We start from the raw sequence: 16,237 nt of genomic DNA, 5'->3' as shown, positions 1-16,237 counted from the left end.
ATAGATTATATGTCGACTGAATTCAATGACAGTAAATTATTCCGCAAAATGTGGAAAGCCTACAGTAATGCATTTACCCACTATTAGCTACGTGCAAGTAATGTTTGCATTCAAATTCAGACATACAGTATCCAAATTCAAATTATTTAGCACACGAAATGTGCAATGAAATTTGGGATTATGCAAATTACTATTGCTGTGAAAAGTTTGAGTTGTGCTGTTTGAATTGAAATTTTCTGCTTATGAGAAAAACAGCCTGGTTATTTTTACTGGATTCCATTCACTTACAGCACTGCTTTGGTGTACAGTAGTTACAAAAGAGAATGTTTGTAGGCTGTTTGTATTTGGCAAATATACACAGAGGGAAAATAGCTGCATTGGCAAAGTGTTCAGTAAATTGTTCATCTTGCAAGTTTCCTGCATAACACACAGGTTGTTTCACTTGGTCTTGCAGGAAGGATGTTAAAAGCAGTTGAACTTTTGTGAGACATTAAATGCACCTTTAGGAGTACATGCCCGCATATATATAGGAGTACATGCCCGCATATATATCCAAATATCATTTGGATATATATATCCAAATGCATTTCCAGCTTTTTATATTCTGTTTGAGGTTCTGATGACATCCCTTCCTTCGCAGACTTCCACTAGGCCTTCTTAAAAGCTACCTCATTTTTAATATCAATCTGCAGTTCTTTAAGCTGAGATTTTATGCATGTATAACCAGTAACCAATTGATATATCATATACACACATACAGTACATCCATATAATATATACATATACACATAAATTTGTAAACACAGGCAGGATACTGAAAAAATCGAAACCTCAAGAAATTTGATTAAGAAATAATATTTAATTGCAATTGGATATACAAGATGAAGTTTAATCTGTTGTGAAAAAAATCCATCCTTAAAAGAATCTAGATTAAATTGGAAATTGATGATTGTGAAAGTTGGAAAGACTAAATTTCCGTGAGATATTTGGATGATGAATTATCTTTTTACAAATAAGAAATATTATAAAATACAAAATGTGATTACTACTTATTATCATTAAAACTGTCACTAGCATAATCATTTCTTTATTGTGAAACCATCTTTGTCTTTCATCTAAAACAAACATACATATTGTCAGGCAGATAGCATGAAACAAATTTAAACCATCGAAATCTACAGCAAGGTATCATTTCAAAATGTGTAGAGATCCAGAAATCATTAGAAAATGTTTTAATTTCATTCATACTTTTGTCATAAACTGAGTGTTTCATTTGTATATCAATTTTTCTGTTTGGATCAGCTTTGCATCATTCTGGATACATAAATTTTGCGATTGTGTTGCATTGACTGCTCTTCATATATAGATACATTTTAAACACTTCGGTCATAGATTGCGATTTCATCATTTATCATGTAAATCAGTAACCAATTGATATATCATGTTAATTAACTATTGATTTTCAACAGTTTTGTAGTTATCAAAAATTGAAAGCAATCACCTGTATTCAAATGCAAGAACACAACTTTTGCAACATCTATTGAAAATTATTCACATTGAGATGAATCTCTAGTGGTGGTCAAAGCTGGGTTCAGCTGATCCATGATTTTGTCAGTGTCCTAAGTATGAAATGCGCTAACTGACTGGGTTCGAATCTTTACATGCATCCTTTCAGCCCCTCTGGTAGTTCTTCCACAACTAAGCAGCATTCTGTAATAATTGTATCAATACTGTTGGATGCTTCACATTTGATTGTGAACTCATTCTCATCATCCACAACTTTCACCTCCCTGATTTGAAACTTGTAAGTGCCATCATCTTCCTCTTCCAAAATGTATCTTTTGTCAGAATCTGTGACTTCTTCATCATCGACACACCATTTCACGGTTAAAGGGGTTTGCCCAGATACCTTGACCTCAAAGATGGCACCGCTACCTGCACATACTTGCATCTCTTCTTCAAGAAGTTTTTCAAAGATGGGACCTTAAAAAAAGTAAACAAATATTTGTTTTTCAATGATTAACATTATAATATTGAAATCCTAAGCAAAAGTAATAGTGTTGGTTATGATGAAATTATGTGTCTATAATAAAGAGTTGAATAATAAGACAATGGTTCCAAATACACAAAGAAATATGTAAATACTGTACATAAATCCAATGGACCTTTCTGGAGTGTCAATCAAATTTAACAACTGACCAATCAGAATAGAGTCAGGAATATGCGCATGTCCTGCAAACAAGTATTGTCCCACAAACGCACAGGTTTACTTAAGTTTACACTTTTGTTCTGTGGAACCTTAACAACAATATCCAGAGAGTTGGGCTTAGTAGGTGGTGACAAATCAATCAGGACATTACACAATTCACCTGCAAATATTCCCCACACTCCCCCTATCCCACATTCCCCTAACCTGGCTTTTGACTTTCTCCATTCTTAATTCAATATAAAAAAGTCTGAAAATTAATCAAGATGATGAGTATATAGAATCAGGCCCATGGGGAGGTTTCTGCAATCCTGTTGGACCCCTTTATAAGTGAAACCCCCACCCCCTCTGTTAAACCAAACCACCCACCCCTTAACATCATACCATCAAAATGATGATGATGATCAAAATTTTCATAGTAAAACACCTCCGCTCCAGGAAGCTTTCCCCTGAACCCTCCTAAGCCCTCCCTATGTAAATGGAACTAGGTCGTCTGGACTACGCAAGGGGCTTATTTACCCATAATAGGGGAGCAATACTATAAAATAATGATCAACAAAAACAGATGAGGCATCAACTCAGACAACATTGTAACATTGATTTATTGCCATGTTGTGTCTGTATGAGACACAATGAATCATCATAAAAATTGGCCAGGGACAGTTGCTTTGTAGAATATTAAACATATTTAATATTCACACGACGACCTTATGTTATTACTTTAATAGTCCACAAAGAAAAACACTGCCTGTCTGATTTTGACCTGGCAGTACAAACTGAATTGCAACAAAATTTACATGCATAAAAACTGGTATAGTAGGCCTATAATAGTAGGAGCCCAGATGTTGAACACTTTTTGGTCAGGAATTAATATAGTCCAAGTATTCAAGAAGTGTTGTCATGTGAGTCCACATATAGGGTGGACATTTGTGAGTTAAAACCATGAATTAGGCCTACATTTAAAACATTTTCTAGTTTTGTTTGTCTTCTACTGGACCGTAATGTCAAGGCTGTATGTTATATTAGGGCTCCTAAGGATGGAGGGGACCAGTCGTTGTAATATTATTGTTTATTATTATTGTTTTTATTCAAATACTATAGTTATTATTTTTTATTATTATTGTTTTTTATTATTATTATTATATTATTATTATATATTTTGTTATAATTTTTATTATTATTGTTATTGTTTTTTGGTATTGGATTAATATTATGTTAATTATATTATTATTAATATATATATATTTTGTTGTTTATTATGGGGTATACTGCATTCATTAAATTTAAAGGGCTAATGTATGGCAAAAAAGACATGTCCTTTAAATTTAGATGTTCTCTAAACTTTTCACAACATTCTTTTGTGTAAACAACATGTTTGTGTTACTTTTTATGTCCATAATTAAATAATCTGTGTTAATGCTAAAATTGAGGCAGCACCTAACAGTAACTAATAAAGGTAGAATATACAGAAAAATTAAAGAGAGTTTAAAATATAGATTAGAATATATGAAAATATATTGCTATCAAAGAATATATTAGTATCTTCTAGTTAGGCCTAAATAACTTCATAATCAAGATGTACTATTTTTAGTACTTTCTTGGATGCAACTTATAAAAATTAGAGATTAATAGGTATTTTGTATAAGCCTGTTATATGAACAGAATATAGAGATCATTTCTGTTAATTTTTGTTTTAACTTATGATTGATTTCATAATTAATACGTATTTCTTTCTATTTAGGTTTGAGAAGTTGAACAGATAAACAGCTCTGATTTCTTTTTTAGTATTAATAATCCATTTGTTATAAAAGTTTTTAAATTTTAGTTTATCAATATAATTATTTTGAGGAACCAAATACATTTTGAATTTAATAAAAAGTGAGACAGTGTACTCTAGGTAGGAACCAGGTTGCAAAAAAATACTATACAAGATATCAAATTATGAAAGTGTTTTGAAAAGGAGAAAGTTAAAAATTAAAAAAAGTAAACTTACCGCCAGACATTTTTCGGTAGTAAGTGGAGCTGAGTTACTATTGCCCAGGAGGCTGCAGGAACCAGTAACAAGTAGGTGGTTTAAGGTATATTCTGTTCAGCTAAGTAGTACTGACTGGAAGTTGCTCCTTTCTACACTTCACAACTATTCATGGTATGGTAAAAATGCATAGCAATAGAATTTCTTAACCAATCAGAATTGACATAACACAGATGGTTAGAGTAATAGGTTGGAGTAACAGTGAAAATGATTGGTCAGGTGGTGATAAGCAATTACACTACATTAATGCGTTTGAGTAAATAAGTTGAATATAGCAGATGGTAATGACCAGTTTGGCCAAATATGAACAACAGTTGACCATGTTACCAAATTGTCTATTTATTTTGTGATTTAATTTTGATTAAAGCTAATCAACCAGGGATCCGATAGGTTACAACTCACATCTTTGTCTACTAACTTCATTAAGTGGCTAAAGAAAGTTTAATGAACTGGGGATAACTATCAGAAATTAATTGACTCAAAATATTCTATGCTGAAATGCTTTATATGTACATTATTAAACTTTTTATTTTAAAAATATTTTAATTGTTCAAAATTGAGTATTTTTATAGATCAGCACAAATGATTGAAGGTAATCCATGTACATAATACCATGGCATGTTTTGGGCCAACATGATTGTAAGGAACATTCTGGAAACAGCTTCATGATAAATCTTGCTTCTACTGTTTGATGATGTAGAATCACAGACGATCGCATTTCAGATTTCAGTTCCCAACATTATTACATTATTTTCTTTATAAAAGACACCATTTATTTTCTTTATAAACTGTGAATAAAATGCATCATGACACCATATAGTACACCAGATCATATGACTTAACTTGATTACCTATAATGTTTAGTTTTATCCAGATTATACATTAATAAGCATAATTTCATTATCTCACAACAGATTACTCTGAATTGCTAAAACTAATAACTTTTCAATTGACTGTGCTTCTATACCTAACCATTTGGCTGCTCAATCCATATGAGGCAAAGCTAGTATATAGTTTGGATTGTTTTCCTTTTGTTTATGTAGGTATCCTACAGAGATAATATAAGAGAGTGTAGCAGCTTTGTCTCGTAGCTCAGTAGACTGGGTTCGAGTCCCTAAACTTTGTCATAATCAGTGAAAATGCTTAAAAATAAATCGATTTTGGCACCATTGGCGTTCCATATTGCTTATTTGCATGGCGTTCCATAGTATACTTTTCTGGGATTTTCTTTTTCTAATTCGCATCAAAAAGTTTCTCGACATAAACTGACGCTGTTGGCGCTTTCCGAAATGTGCTAAATATTACGAAAAATCAATAAATTAGAGACTTGTGGCAAGTCTAATAGCTCATTTGGTAGAGTAACACTTGGTTGTTGGTACCCTGGGTTTTGAATTCCAATTGGTACAATTTGTTTTCTCCCAAAATCAAAAGACTATAATGATAATTCTTCTACAGAGAAAATGAAAATACCGTAAATAATTAGCTCAAAATTTCATATAAATTTTTGATAAAATTCAAATTAGTTCATTATATCTCTAAAAATTCCAACATGTATTATAATAATAATAATAAATTTATTCTTATATAGCGCAAAATGCAAGAAACCTCTAAGCGCTTTACAATGAAAGGAAAATCATGCTGTTACTATCCCATTTACCAGCAAACCCTTTAAAAGGGCATTTTGGCAGGTTTTGCCAGAGTCTAATCTCAATAATCCAATTAAATATCAAAGTCATTATCACAGCAGGCATTGCTATTTGTCAATAAATTGACAGTATAGTATGCATTTTTGAATTTTTACTTGTATGAAATTGTTTGTTTTATTTTGGCCTGTGTGAGTCAAATTTGAAAAAAAGGGGTTAGTTGATTGAGTAGGGAGGGATATATTTGTGTATGTCAACACAAATGTATTTTTATATTATTGTATTTTTTTATTATTATTATTATTATTATTATTATTATTATTATTATTACTATTATTATTATTATTATTATGTTTTAAATGTTAATCTCACTACCCAATTTCTCAGTTTCATTTTAGTTATTTTTAAGTTTGTGTCAATTATGTTTTATTAGCATTAATTGTACAGTAATTAAGTGATTCATTGTATTGTATTTAAGTTGAACGCACCACCCTTGAGTGCTGCCGATCTAAAGACGTATGTTCACAAAGTAAATAAAGTATTTAAAATCCAAGCTGGAAAATTTAAAAACTGTTGTTCATAATGTTATGCATTTTTATTACCTTAGTTGTAATTTAAAATAAAAATCATAATGGATATGTTTTTGACTTTTAAAAATCAATGACTTATGTTACAACACAGTTTTTGATTTAATTGTGCTATTGTTTCTATTAATCTATTCACAACTAATTAGCTTCACTGTTAATCTTGTTACATAATCCCCTGAAGCAGTAATTAATAGAGATAAGAAGAGATCTGCACAACCTGGTTCAAAAATAGACAATTTGGTAAATGGGGAAGTTTCCTCATGATTGGATATTGTTTCTTAACAGAATTATAAGTCAAAGTACTCCTTTAATTTATGTTAACCCGTTACTTCATATGGGTCAGTTGTTAGACTATTAAACTATGATAGGCAAATGCTAACAAATTGTTCTCAGTTAAGAAATCACTGCAGGCATTAACTCAGACATGTCAATAGTATAATAAAGCCTAGAAAAGTAATTTATGTAGGAAAGTCATAGCATCACCCCAAGCTACAGTATATAACTATATTAATATAATCATTTTAGCTGTATAGCAATAAGGCAAAAAAAAAAAGAGGTTTTGTATTGCATAAGCCCAACCAACCCAAAATCTTGATAATCTAAAATCAAGTTCTCTCCTCTCTCTCTCAAATGGCTGGGATCCCTATAATAAAAAAAATCCCCACTTGTTCCTTTTCAAGCATACTGGGCTTGAAAAGCAACTGATGAGATGAAGAAAAAACCATAAAATAAAAATCCTAAAATAAAATATCCTAGCTCTAACCAAACATGCACAGATTTAATATTACTTGAGAGATGTTCAGCATCATTTCATTTCATTATTTATTCTATTTCACTATTATTATTATTATTATTATTATTATTTATTAGCTGCCAATTTGTCCCTGTCTCTTATACACATCTAGATGTGTATAAGAGACAGCATTTATATTACACCAAATTCAAAACTACTTATTTAATTCTATTTACTTAAAGTAAGTTCAATAATAGTACATATTTTTTTTATTGTTCATTAATAAACGAACTTCCACCTATTATCATTGAAACAGCTCAATTATTTATTTTGGCATTGTATCATGTGGAAACCAAGGGTTGTTTTATCAAAAATAATTTCAATTAAATAAAAAGAAGTAAAAATATAAACATAATACCTCTTATTGGTATAATTGCTGTCTCTTATACACATCTAGATGTGTATAAGAGACAGCCACTGTTCCTTAATTTCAAGCATACTGGGCTTGAAAAGCAACTGATGAGATGAAGAAAAAACCATAAAATAAAAATCCTAAAATAAAATATCCTAGCTCTAACCAAACACGCACAGATTTAATATTACTTGAGAGATGTTCAGCATCATTTCATTTCATTATTTATTCTATTTCACTATTATTATTATTATTATTATTATTATTATTATTATTATTATTATTATTATTATTAAAGTTTAAAACATTGTAAACTATTATTAATATCATTAAGTGACTTACCATTACTCCCTGTTGCATAAATATTAATAAATACTCCATGCATAAGCTCTACCTCTGCTGATTCTTCAATGTTAAACCACTTGTGTTTGAGGCACTCACTTGGTAGTAGTCTGTCCCTAAAATAAAACTGGATAATATTGTAACAAAATATGTAAATAGAATATAAGCAAATAGTGGCTTGGTATAGTCATGTTACTCTACCTTCATCATCATCAGATCATGGGTTTAATCAAGTAAATGCTAACATTTTCCTCACAACTAAAACAGCTTTATTTGATGTACATGCGCATATTAATATCTGTGTTATAGATTACTCTATTAGGTAATGCATAGTGCATATGGAACAACAATTTGTTTATATACTCAGATTTTGTTATTGAGGATGCAGCTTTTGCTGAAAGGTATCCAATAATTCATAAATAATTGATAAAACAATTTTTTTCTTAAAGTGGTATAAAGAAATCCTCCTGGTTATAGTGGTATAGCAGAAAGCAAGGACATGAGCCCCTGGCAAAAACACAGCTGTCAGGGCCCAATTGGGTAGGTCTGGGTCACCTTTGTATCCAGAAAACTCCAGAGGCTTACCCCTGATTGTTGAAACAGCTCCTTTTAATTTCATTTCATTTATTTCACCAACAATTTTAAAAAACATACAAAAGGAGGCAACACTACCCTTGTCCAGGTATTGAAATACACGCCATCATGGTGGGATTCAATATTTCAACATTAATTATATCATCAAATATCAAATCCCAACACGAACTGGGACGGATGCAGTATTTGGCAGTAGGGGGGTGCATGAGAGTCCACACCACTTCAGCCCCTCTATGGTTGGGGCTGAGGGGACAAAGTTTTGAGAATATGGACCTATCTATTTGCAATTACTGTAAATGCTCGATTAAGCGCCGAAGCGCTTATGACATTTTTGGAGGCTTCAGTTGACGGTGCTTATTCGAAAGCAACAACTATTCGAGAGGTGCGTTTATAAAAAAATATTGGCGTGGCACTTTCCATGTTACCTACAGTATCTCACGTATTATAAAGAAATGCTTGTGTCTTCATTGTTTTATTTATTCATTTTAACACTGTATACATTGTATATAAAACCATTTCTCAAAGTGTTTCATTACACACATGGTATCATATACTCTCGATTAAGCACAGTGGCGCTTATTTGAGAGTGGCACTTAGTTTTAAAAAATCAGGATTGGTGCAGCTCTTATTTGTGAGCAGCGCTTATTTAAGCATTTACGGTGAAGGGCCATCAATGCAGATAAATATGAAGCCAAGCCCACATTGCATACATCTAAATTAATTTTAAATCCTTTCGCATTGAAGTGTATTTACATATATTTTTATATAATATGGATTGTTTTTCGAGTTAGGTTGGAAATAGCAATTTGAGTTTGATGGCATTTGTGTGATGTACTGTACAATAAATTTCGGCCATTTAGAGAGTATAGACTACTGTTCTGCAACTTGTGGGTCGCAACCCAATGTTTGGGTTGCGGAAAAACTTACGTCCGTAAATCATTGGTTTTTTTTTATCTGTAACTTATTGAAAGATTTGATAACTTATGTGGCTCTGTTATTTAAGCAATTCAAAGTTATATTAATTTCATTTTCAGGGTATTTAAATTTATTTTGTGGCTGATATGAAGGATCTTTTAAGAATTAAGTAGTATCTTTTAATTGGTTGACAAAGAAGCAAGTTCTTTTGATCTCCGCTATCCCTCACACATAAAACAGTGGACGTGTACCATATTCAATCATTTTACCATGAAATTCAGGTGATAATCATGGCCATTGGGTCCAATTGATTGCATCTGAGTGCTTGACATTTAATATTGGTTGTGGGCTAAAAAGGTTGCAGAACCGGTTATTGACGAAAGGTTACATTTACATTACACCAAATTCAAAACTACTTATTTAATTCTATTTACTTAAAGTAAGTTCAATAATAGTACATATTTTTTTTATTGTTCATTAATAAACGAACTTCCACCTATTATCATTGAAACAGCTCAATTATTTATTTTGGCATTGTATCATGTGGAAACCAAGGGTTGTTTTATCAAAAATAATTTCAATTAAATAAAAAGAAGTAAAAATATAAACATAATACCTCTTATTGGTATAATTGAGTTGAGTGAGTGATGAATCACACACCCATACACACACACCCAGGGAATGGTGAAACCTAAGGGAAAGTTCAGAAAAGTAAGAATTTTTGAACTTTTTGAAGCCGATTTCAAGAGTCACCCTCTATAAATATGGTTAGAAAAGAAAAAAAAGCTCAAAAATGAATTTTAATTTTCTCTATCTTGCTGTCAAAAAGCTCAGATTTTTTATGTTTAGGGAACTGGGTAACCACACTATATAGCCTTTTAAGTACCAGTGTTTACATCACCTAAAGGACATTTTTATCTTCCATTAGCATTGATGCTGTACTTTTTTCTGAGGTTTTGTTCAGAAAATTTTCTTGGGTGTATCATGTATGCATGGGAAGGTCAGTAATGCATTCACAAATGGAATGGTCTGAACTTTTGAGTTGAAGCAGTTGGAGTGCATATCTCTGTTCATGGTTGCTTATAGCATAGCACTTTTGCATCAGCGGCACACATTAGATAATACTAAAATATTCATCCATTTTTCACCTTTTTAGTTCATATGTGCATATAAGAGTTCTAAACCATTTTGCAGTAATGCTATAGTTATATATACATTTTTAATGTTAAAGAAGAGGAATCTGCGAGTGTGAACAAAATTTTTCCCCAACCAGGATTCGAACCCGGGACATTCTGCTGTCTATGAAGATGCCTTAATTTGAATATTACTTAATATGATTTCATAGCTGCAACCAAAGAATATAGAAACCAAAAGAGAGCACAGTACTAGTTGTGAGCGTAAATACCTGAACGCAGCAAGGCTCACTTCATGACAACGATAGCGACTTCCATCGTTACTGGGGGAGTGACTTCATTTAGAAACAGGACTTTGCTCACTTTAGTTTCTATACTCTTTGCTGCAACCTACAAGCTAGATTCTAGCTTTACCATAGCTCCACATAAATGTCAGTTGTATGAGAGAAAGAGCCAGATACACTTCTACGCATATATGCCCTCATGAAATGTTGGATAATATCTGTGACATTCTGGATTAATTAAAATCTTTATACCTTTTTAGGGCCATATACCAAATTAGAATATATTTTAATTTAAATTGATAGTTTAAATGTAATTGTTAGAATGAAATTAAAATGTATTGCATGCTCTTTATTTTAGCAATGAAATCAATATTCGGATATTAGCTGCCAATTTGTCCTGTTCTTTTACAAAAATGGAGTTGAATAGCTTGGTGGTTAAGATGCTTACTTTCCAATCCCAGGGTCCGGGGTTCTATTCTTCCTGTCACAGTAACAAGAATTTTTTCACAACCAATACAACTCCACTCCCTAAGTCTCATATTATGAGACATGGTTTATGTAAAGCATCATGTGTTTATGTTTGTCATGTGAAGGGATTGTCACCTGTCCAATAGGACAGTGATTAAGTTGCAATTGGTAATCCATGGCCATGTGCCTAAAGGAATAAAATAAAATAAAATTAATAAAAAAAATAAATAGTATTGATTGTGAACAAGGTTGTAGCATAGTCGAAAACCTAAGTAATTTCTTCAAAATTATCCAGGGTTTGGGGTTAATAAAATCACAATAAGATATTGATGAAGTTGATGAAGGATTTAGCTGGACTAATACTAACAGGCCTTTCTAAACTTGTTAAAAGATAAAAATACCATTTAGAACACATTCAATAATTCAGGTTCATGTTACAGTGACATTCAAGAAGAAAACAATCCTCTGACATACAGCAGGACAAACACAAGAAACTTTGTCTCAGTGGTAAGCCTAGTAGCATTTGGGCTATGTAATTTGCAATGGTTGCTTTACCTGCTTGCATTTAATTGCATGGATTATGTTATAATTAATACCAGTGGCTTGGATGGCTGAGTTGTATTACAGACCTGAGATGCCAGAAAGTAAACTTGAGCCACTGCCAATGCTTGTGCCCATATATGGCAAGGCATAGCTCGCTTCTGTCTGCATCAGCTACTGGTCTACTGTATTATCTTAACACAATCATTTTTTCATCTTTCATTAGAAGGCCTATTGATAATGAGGTATTTTTGATATGGTCAAGAAGATTGTAAAGGGTCAAAGGTGCTTTAGTGTGTTGAATAAGGAATTTTTCTACTTCAGTTCAGAGCTATGTAAAATAGTATTTATAATATTCAAAAAGTATTACTACATTACCACATCATTAACATAATTTAATATTGAAAAAAGTAGAAAAAAAATTGCAATTGTGGATGATGGTCAGCAAAAGTAACTTTGTACTGGCATGAAGCAATAAAATAGATCTATTAGTTTTATTCCTCCATGGTAGTGATAACATTAATTCATTTCATTCATACATTCATTTACCCAAATGTTTATGCAACTGTTACTTTAATTTATCACTTAATTTTCATTACATGTGCCAAAACAATATTTCTCACAACATAAGCCAGGTTTCTTCACAAGAGTAGTAAACAATTCCCTATTGTAAGGACATGAAATGATGTGAATAAATAAATAATAATAACAGGGAAGTAGCCACTGGTACAAATGGTCAACTAGTTTCAACCTGACAACTTTTTTTACAGACCACAATTTAATTGATTAGGTTTTGAATAGGAAAAAAGGCTAAATTCCACCTGTATGTTTGGACCCAACCTACTCCATTTTGCCATAACTCAGGAACCACAGTTTGTGAACTCTGGGGTGAACTGTTATTGAAAGTTTTTTCTTGAAATTCAGTGTGGGCTTTGTTTTTATCCAAATCAAGTAGGTCAAACTACACACAATGAGCTTTTGCAAAAAGTCATCAGACTAACGGTTCCTAATGCATTTGCCTATAGACTTATATTCATTTCTTTACTAAATTGCCTAATCTGACAAGAAAAAAAACCATGCCCTTATCTGTATATTTATTCCTGATAGTTCTAGTATGCAACAGTATTTTCTATAAATAAATATGTAATGTAAATATGCTTTTTTAATTGATTGAAAATATACCATAGAATTTCATTCATAGGTCCAAAGGCAAAATACTAAATAACAACAATGCTGTGAACAACAATCTTTCTCTTTGATTTGAAATTCCTTTTACATAAAACCTAAATTGCTTATTTTTTGTTAACTGTAAACAGTTTCACTGACTACCAGTCAGCATCATCAGTATGAATGTGGCTTGGTTGGTTACTACTCCACTCAGTCACAGTCAACTTACATCGACTGAAGAAAGTAGTAACCAACCAAGCCACATTCGTACAATTTTTACCGGCCCCCTCAACCCCAACCGGGGGTTCTTGGTGGCCCCTCTCCCATCAGTGTTTGTTTTGCTCGCAACCCGACCACTTCAATTCTTGTGGCTACAACCCTGTAATATTAGCAGCACACTGGATATTTGAAAAATTATGTGCAGATAAAAAATCACCTCATGGGCTCATAACACCTTATTTTGCCAGCTAATGCTCCTTAATCATCGAGACCCCCACTTACCCTTCGTGGCCCTCCCCCATTACGACTCTCATGTCAATACCCCTAGATATGCTACTGAGACATGACCGTTTTTATTATCCTTTTTCAATATCAATTGCTTACCACATTAGATTCCTTGTAGACTCAAATTGGAAGGTTATCCTTATACTGCCACCTACAGTTATGAAATTTCACCACTGTTTCCAAAATTGAAGAGCTCCAGAATAGTGAAAAACCACTCAACCTGCACAAAATAAATAAATTATTGACACAATGAACCACTTAAGCAACAGGAAAAAACTATTACTATAGTAATGATATTGATAATAATATTATTACTATAATATCACATATTACTGCTTTTATTGAATGTTCAAAGTATTTCCTTGGACATTATGTTTTAACATAACAAGCATAGTAATTTAAAAACTTGTTATGTTGATCAGTGGCACAAAATTAAGCACTTTATTCTTTCCAGTGCACAAACCAGCATGCTTACTATCATGATTCCTTATGTTTTAGTAGCTTCACTATTACCATCTGCTTTACTTTAGACAAGTATTTTTATACCTTGTACCCACTGATAATTTTGAATAAAAATTAAATTTTATTTTTGACCAGTTGGTGCCAGCCCCCCCCCCCCAAAAATTTTTTTATTGTGCCCCTGCTGCCTTAAAATCCCCCAAAATAAGACATCTATATTTTCTTTCTAATTTATATAAATTTAAAGCATTTTCAACCCCATTACAACACTGTTTACATTCATAAGTAAAATATATTTTTGTTTTCTCCTAGAATTTTTGGGCAAAACCATTTGCTATATAAAATGCCAAAATATAATTTTTTTCCACTCCCGAATGGTCTAAACTAAATTTGCTAAGGAAGGTGAAATGGAAGTCTTGCCTTATTGTAGAAAGTTCATGAATTTGTGCTTGCTTGTTTGCTTGGTTTCAGTCGGGTATATTAAAGTGAATTGCCATAGACAACTCCACGGTTCCTTCACTTTAATTGTTTTTCAGCTCATCATTTCTTTCATTTTAAGTTGTATTTTAATTTATACAATGTTTTAACAAATTTGGACCTCTTGGGAGACCAGTACTTCAGTTGTATGGAAAGAGCTTACTACAGGGATTTGTATATTGCAATTTACCGTGATCAAATGAAAATAGATATTCTCTGACGGCTGATAAGGAACAAGCAGGGCTAATAATTTTTTTAATTTTTTATTGGTTCATTTCAGCAAAGATCACAAAAAAAATCCCCAAAATTAAAAGAATAAATATCAAAATTCAGGATGAGGGAGTCGCAGAAAAAAATGTGATACAAAGCATGTTCTTCTCTTAGAAATCTTGTTAATTATTTATTTATTTATAGGTACACAGGCCAGTGATTACCAGTAGCAAATATATCACAGTCTTACTAATAGGTGGCAATCCCTAATACACACAATTCAGTTTATTTGACAGTCACCTCCAACAAATAGATAAAAATGGTCAAAATACAGAAGACAATGTAAATATAAAAGCAGAAAAGAGAGAAAACAGATGTGAATAATGTTATAAAGGGAAAGATTCACATGTGAAGAATACAAAATTTTCAGTCACCATCTTCTGGTCGTAGCCTCAAAAGTATGCCTTTTAAATGCAGGCATTACAAGTTCCATGACAGCTTAATGACATTCGATCCTCTAATAAACCCATAATAAAAATAAATTTTTCGACCCTAGACATGTATTGGAAGTTTTCATAACATTGTTGGGGAAAAAAAGCTTGTTTCTAACATCATAGTAAATCAGGGGCGGGGCCAGAGATGTCCAAAAAGGGGGGGCGAAAGGGGGAAAAAAGTTGAGCCGATCGAGACAACACTATCCTAGGGGGTCCAGGGAATTCCTCCGCAAAATTTTTGTGTTCTAGATGCCCGAAAATAACATTTGAGGTGTTCTGGGCTATCATTTTTTTATTTTTCTTTATTTTTTTCTCCTTTTTTTTTTTTACCTCCCAAAGGGCCGGGCCACCCTTCCCTCTAAATCCACCCTGCAAATGGGGCAGCAGATTGTAAATTAGACAAAAATATTGACAAAATATTCTTTTGAACTAATTCTTATTATGAGGATCAGGGAATGGAGTTGGCGATAAAATAAATGTCAATTAATCACAATTGACTGGTATATATGTTTTATTTCAAAGGATTTTGTTTACAACTGGTGATTAGTCAGAAATCATACTTGAGGTTGAAAATCAGTGTTCTTGACTTGCATTAACTCATTAACTAATCTGGTAGCAACAGCTGGCGTAACTAACACCAGTTTGGTGGAATAGCATGTGGCGTAATATAATCCACTGAAAAATTCAGACAGTAAAATAATGTAGGAATTTTTACTGCTCCAACTGCTCCCAGTACCTGCTATTGCTACGAGATAGCCTTATCAATGCATCTTGGAAAAAGATTATATCAAGCCCGTAAGAACCAGTTTATTATTGGTCCGGCCCAGAACCTCCTACTTTTTTGGAATCTTATTTTTACTGTTTTGAGTCAAGAAGACATTGCTGCACATCTTAAACTTGGTAATGGACCTTGAATTGAACCATGAACCGAAAACCATTGCATTAACAGAGGAGAACATTTTAAGAGTAGGCCCAGACAAGCGCATACATACCAAGTCTCACGCATCTGGCGTGAGCCTCACACCTGTCTCTTATAC

General features: G+C 32.5%; 1 protein-coding gene across 1 annotated transcript; it reads right to left on the bottom strand.

The window, feature by feature from the left end:
- Positions 1-844: 844 nt before the first annotated feature.
- On the bottom strand, positions 845-13,783 carry LOC117102177. The gene is made up of 4 exons (XM_033242394.1): positions 13,660-13,783; positions 7,956-8,082; positions 4,200-4,343; positions 845-1,983 (listed from the first exon to the last, which is right to left on the bottom strand). Exons 3-4 carry the CDS (start codon positions 4,207-4,209, stop codon positions 1,658-1,660), a joined length of 336 nt encoding a protein of 111 aa, XP_033098285.1. The 5' UTR covers positions 4,210-4,343; positions 7,956-8,082; positions 13,660-13,783; the 3' UTR covers positions 845-1,657.
- Positions 13,784-16,237: the final 2,454 nt, after the last annotated feature.

Source organism: Anneissia japonica, unplaced genomic scaffold, assembly GCF_011630105.1.
Source record: "Anneissia japonica isolate Jap-2015-1 unplaced genomic scaffold, ASM1163010v1 scaffold287785_len535756_cov143, whole genome shotgun sequence".
In the NCBI taxonomy this organism is placed as follows: Eukaryota; Metazoa; Echinodermata; class Crinoidea; order Comatulida; family Comatulidae; genus Anneissia; species Anneissia japonica.
Note: the sequence above shows the minus strand (reverse complement) of the source record. Positions and strands in the feature narration are given on the sequence as shown.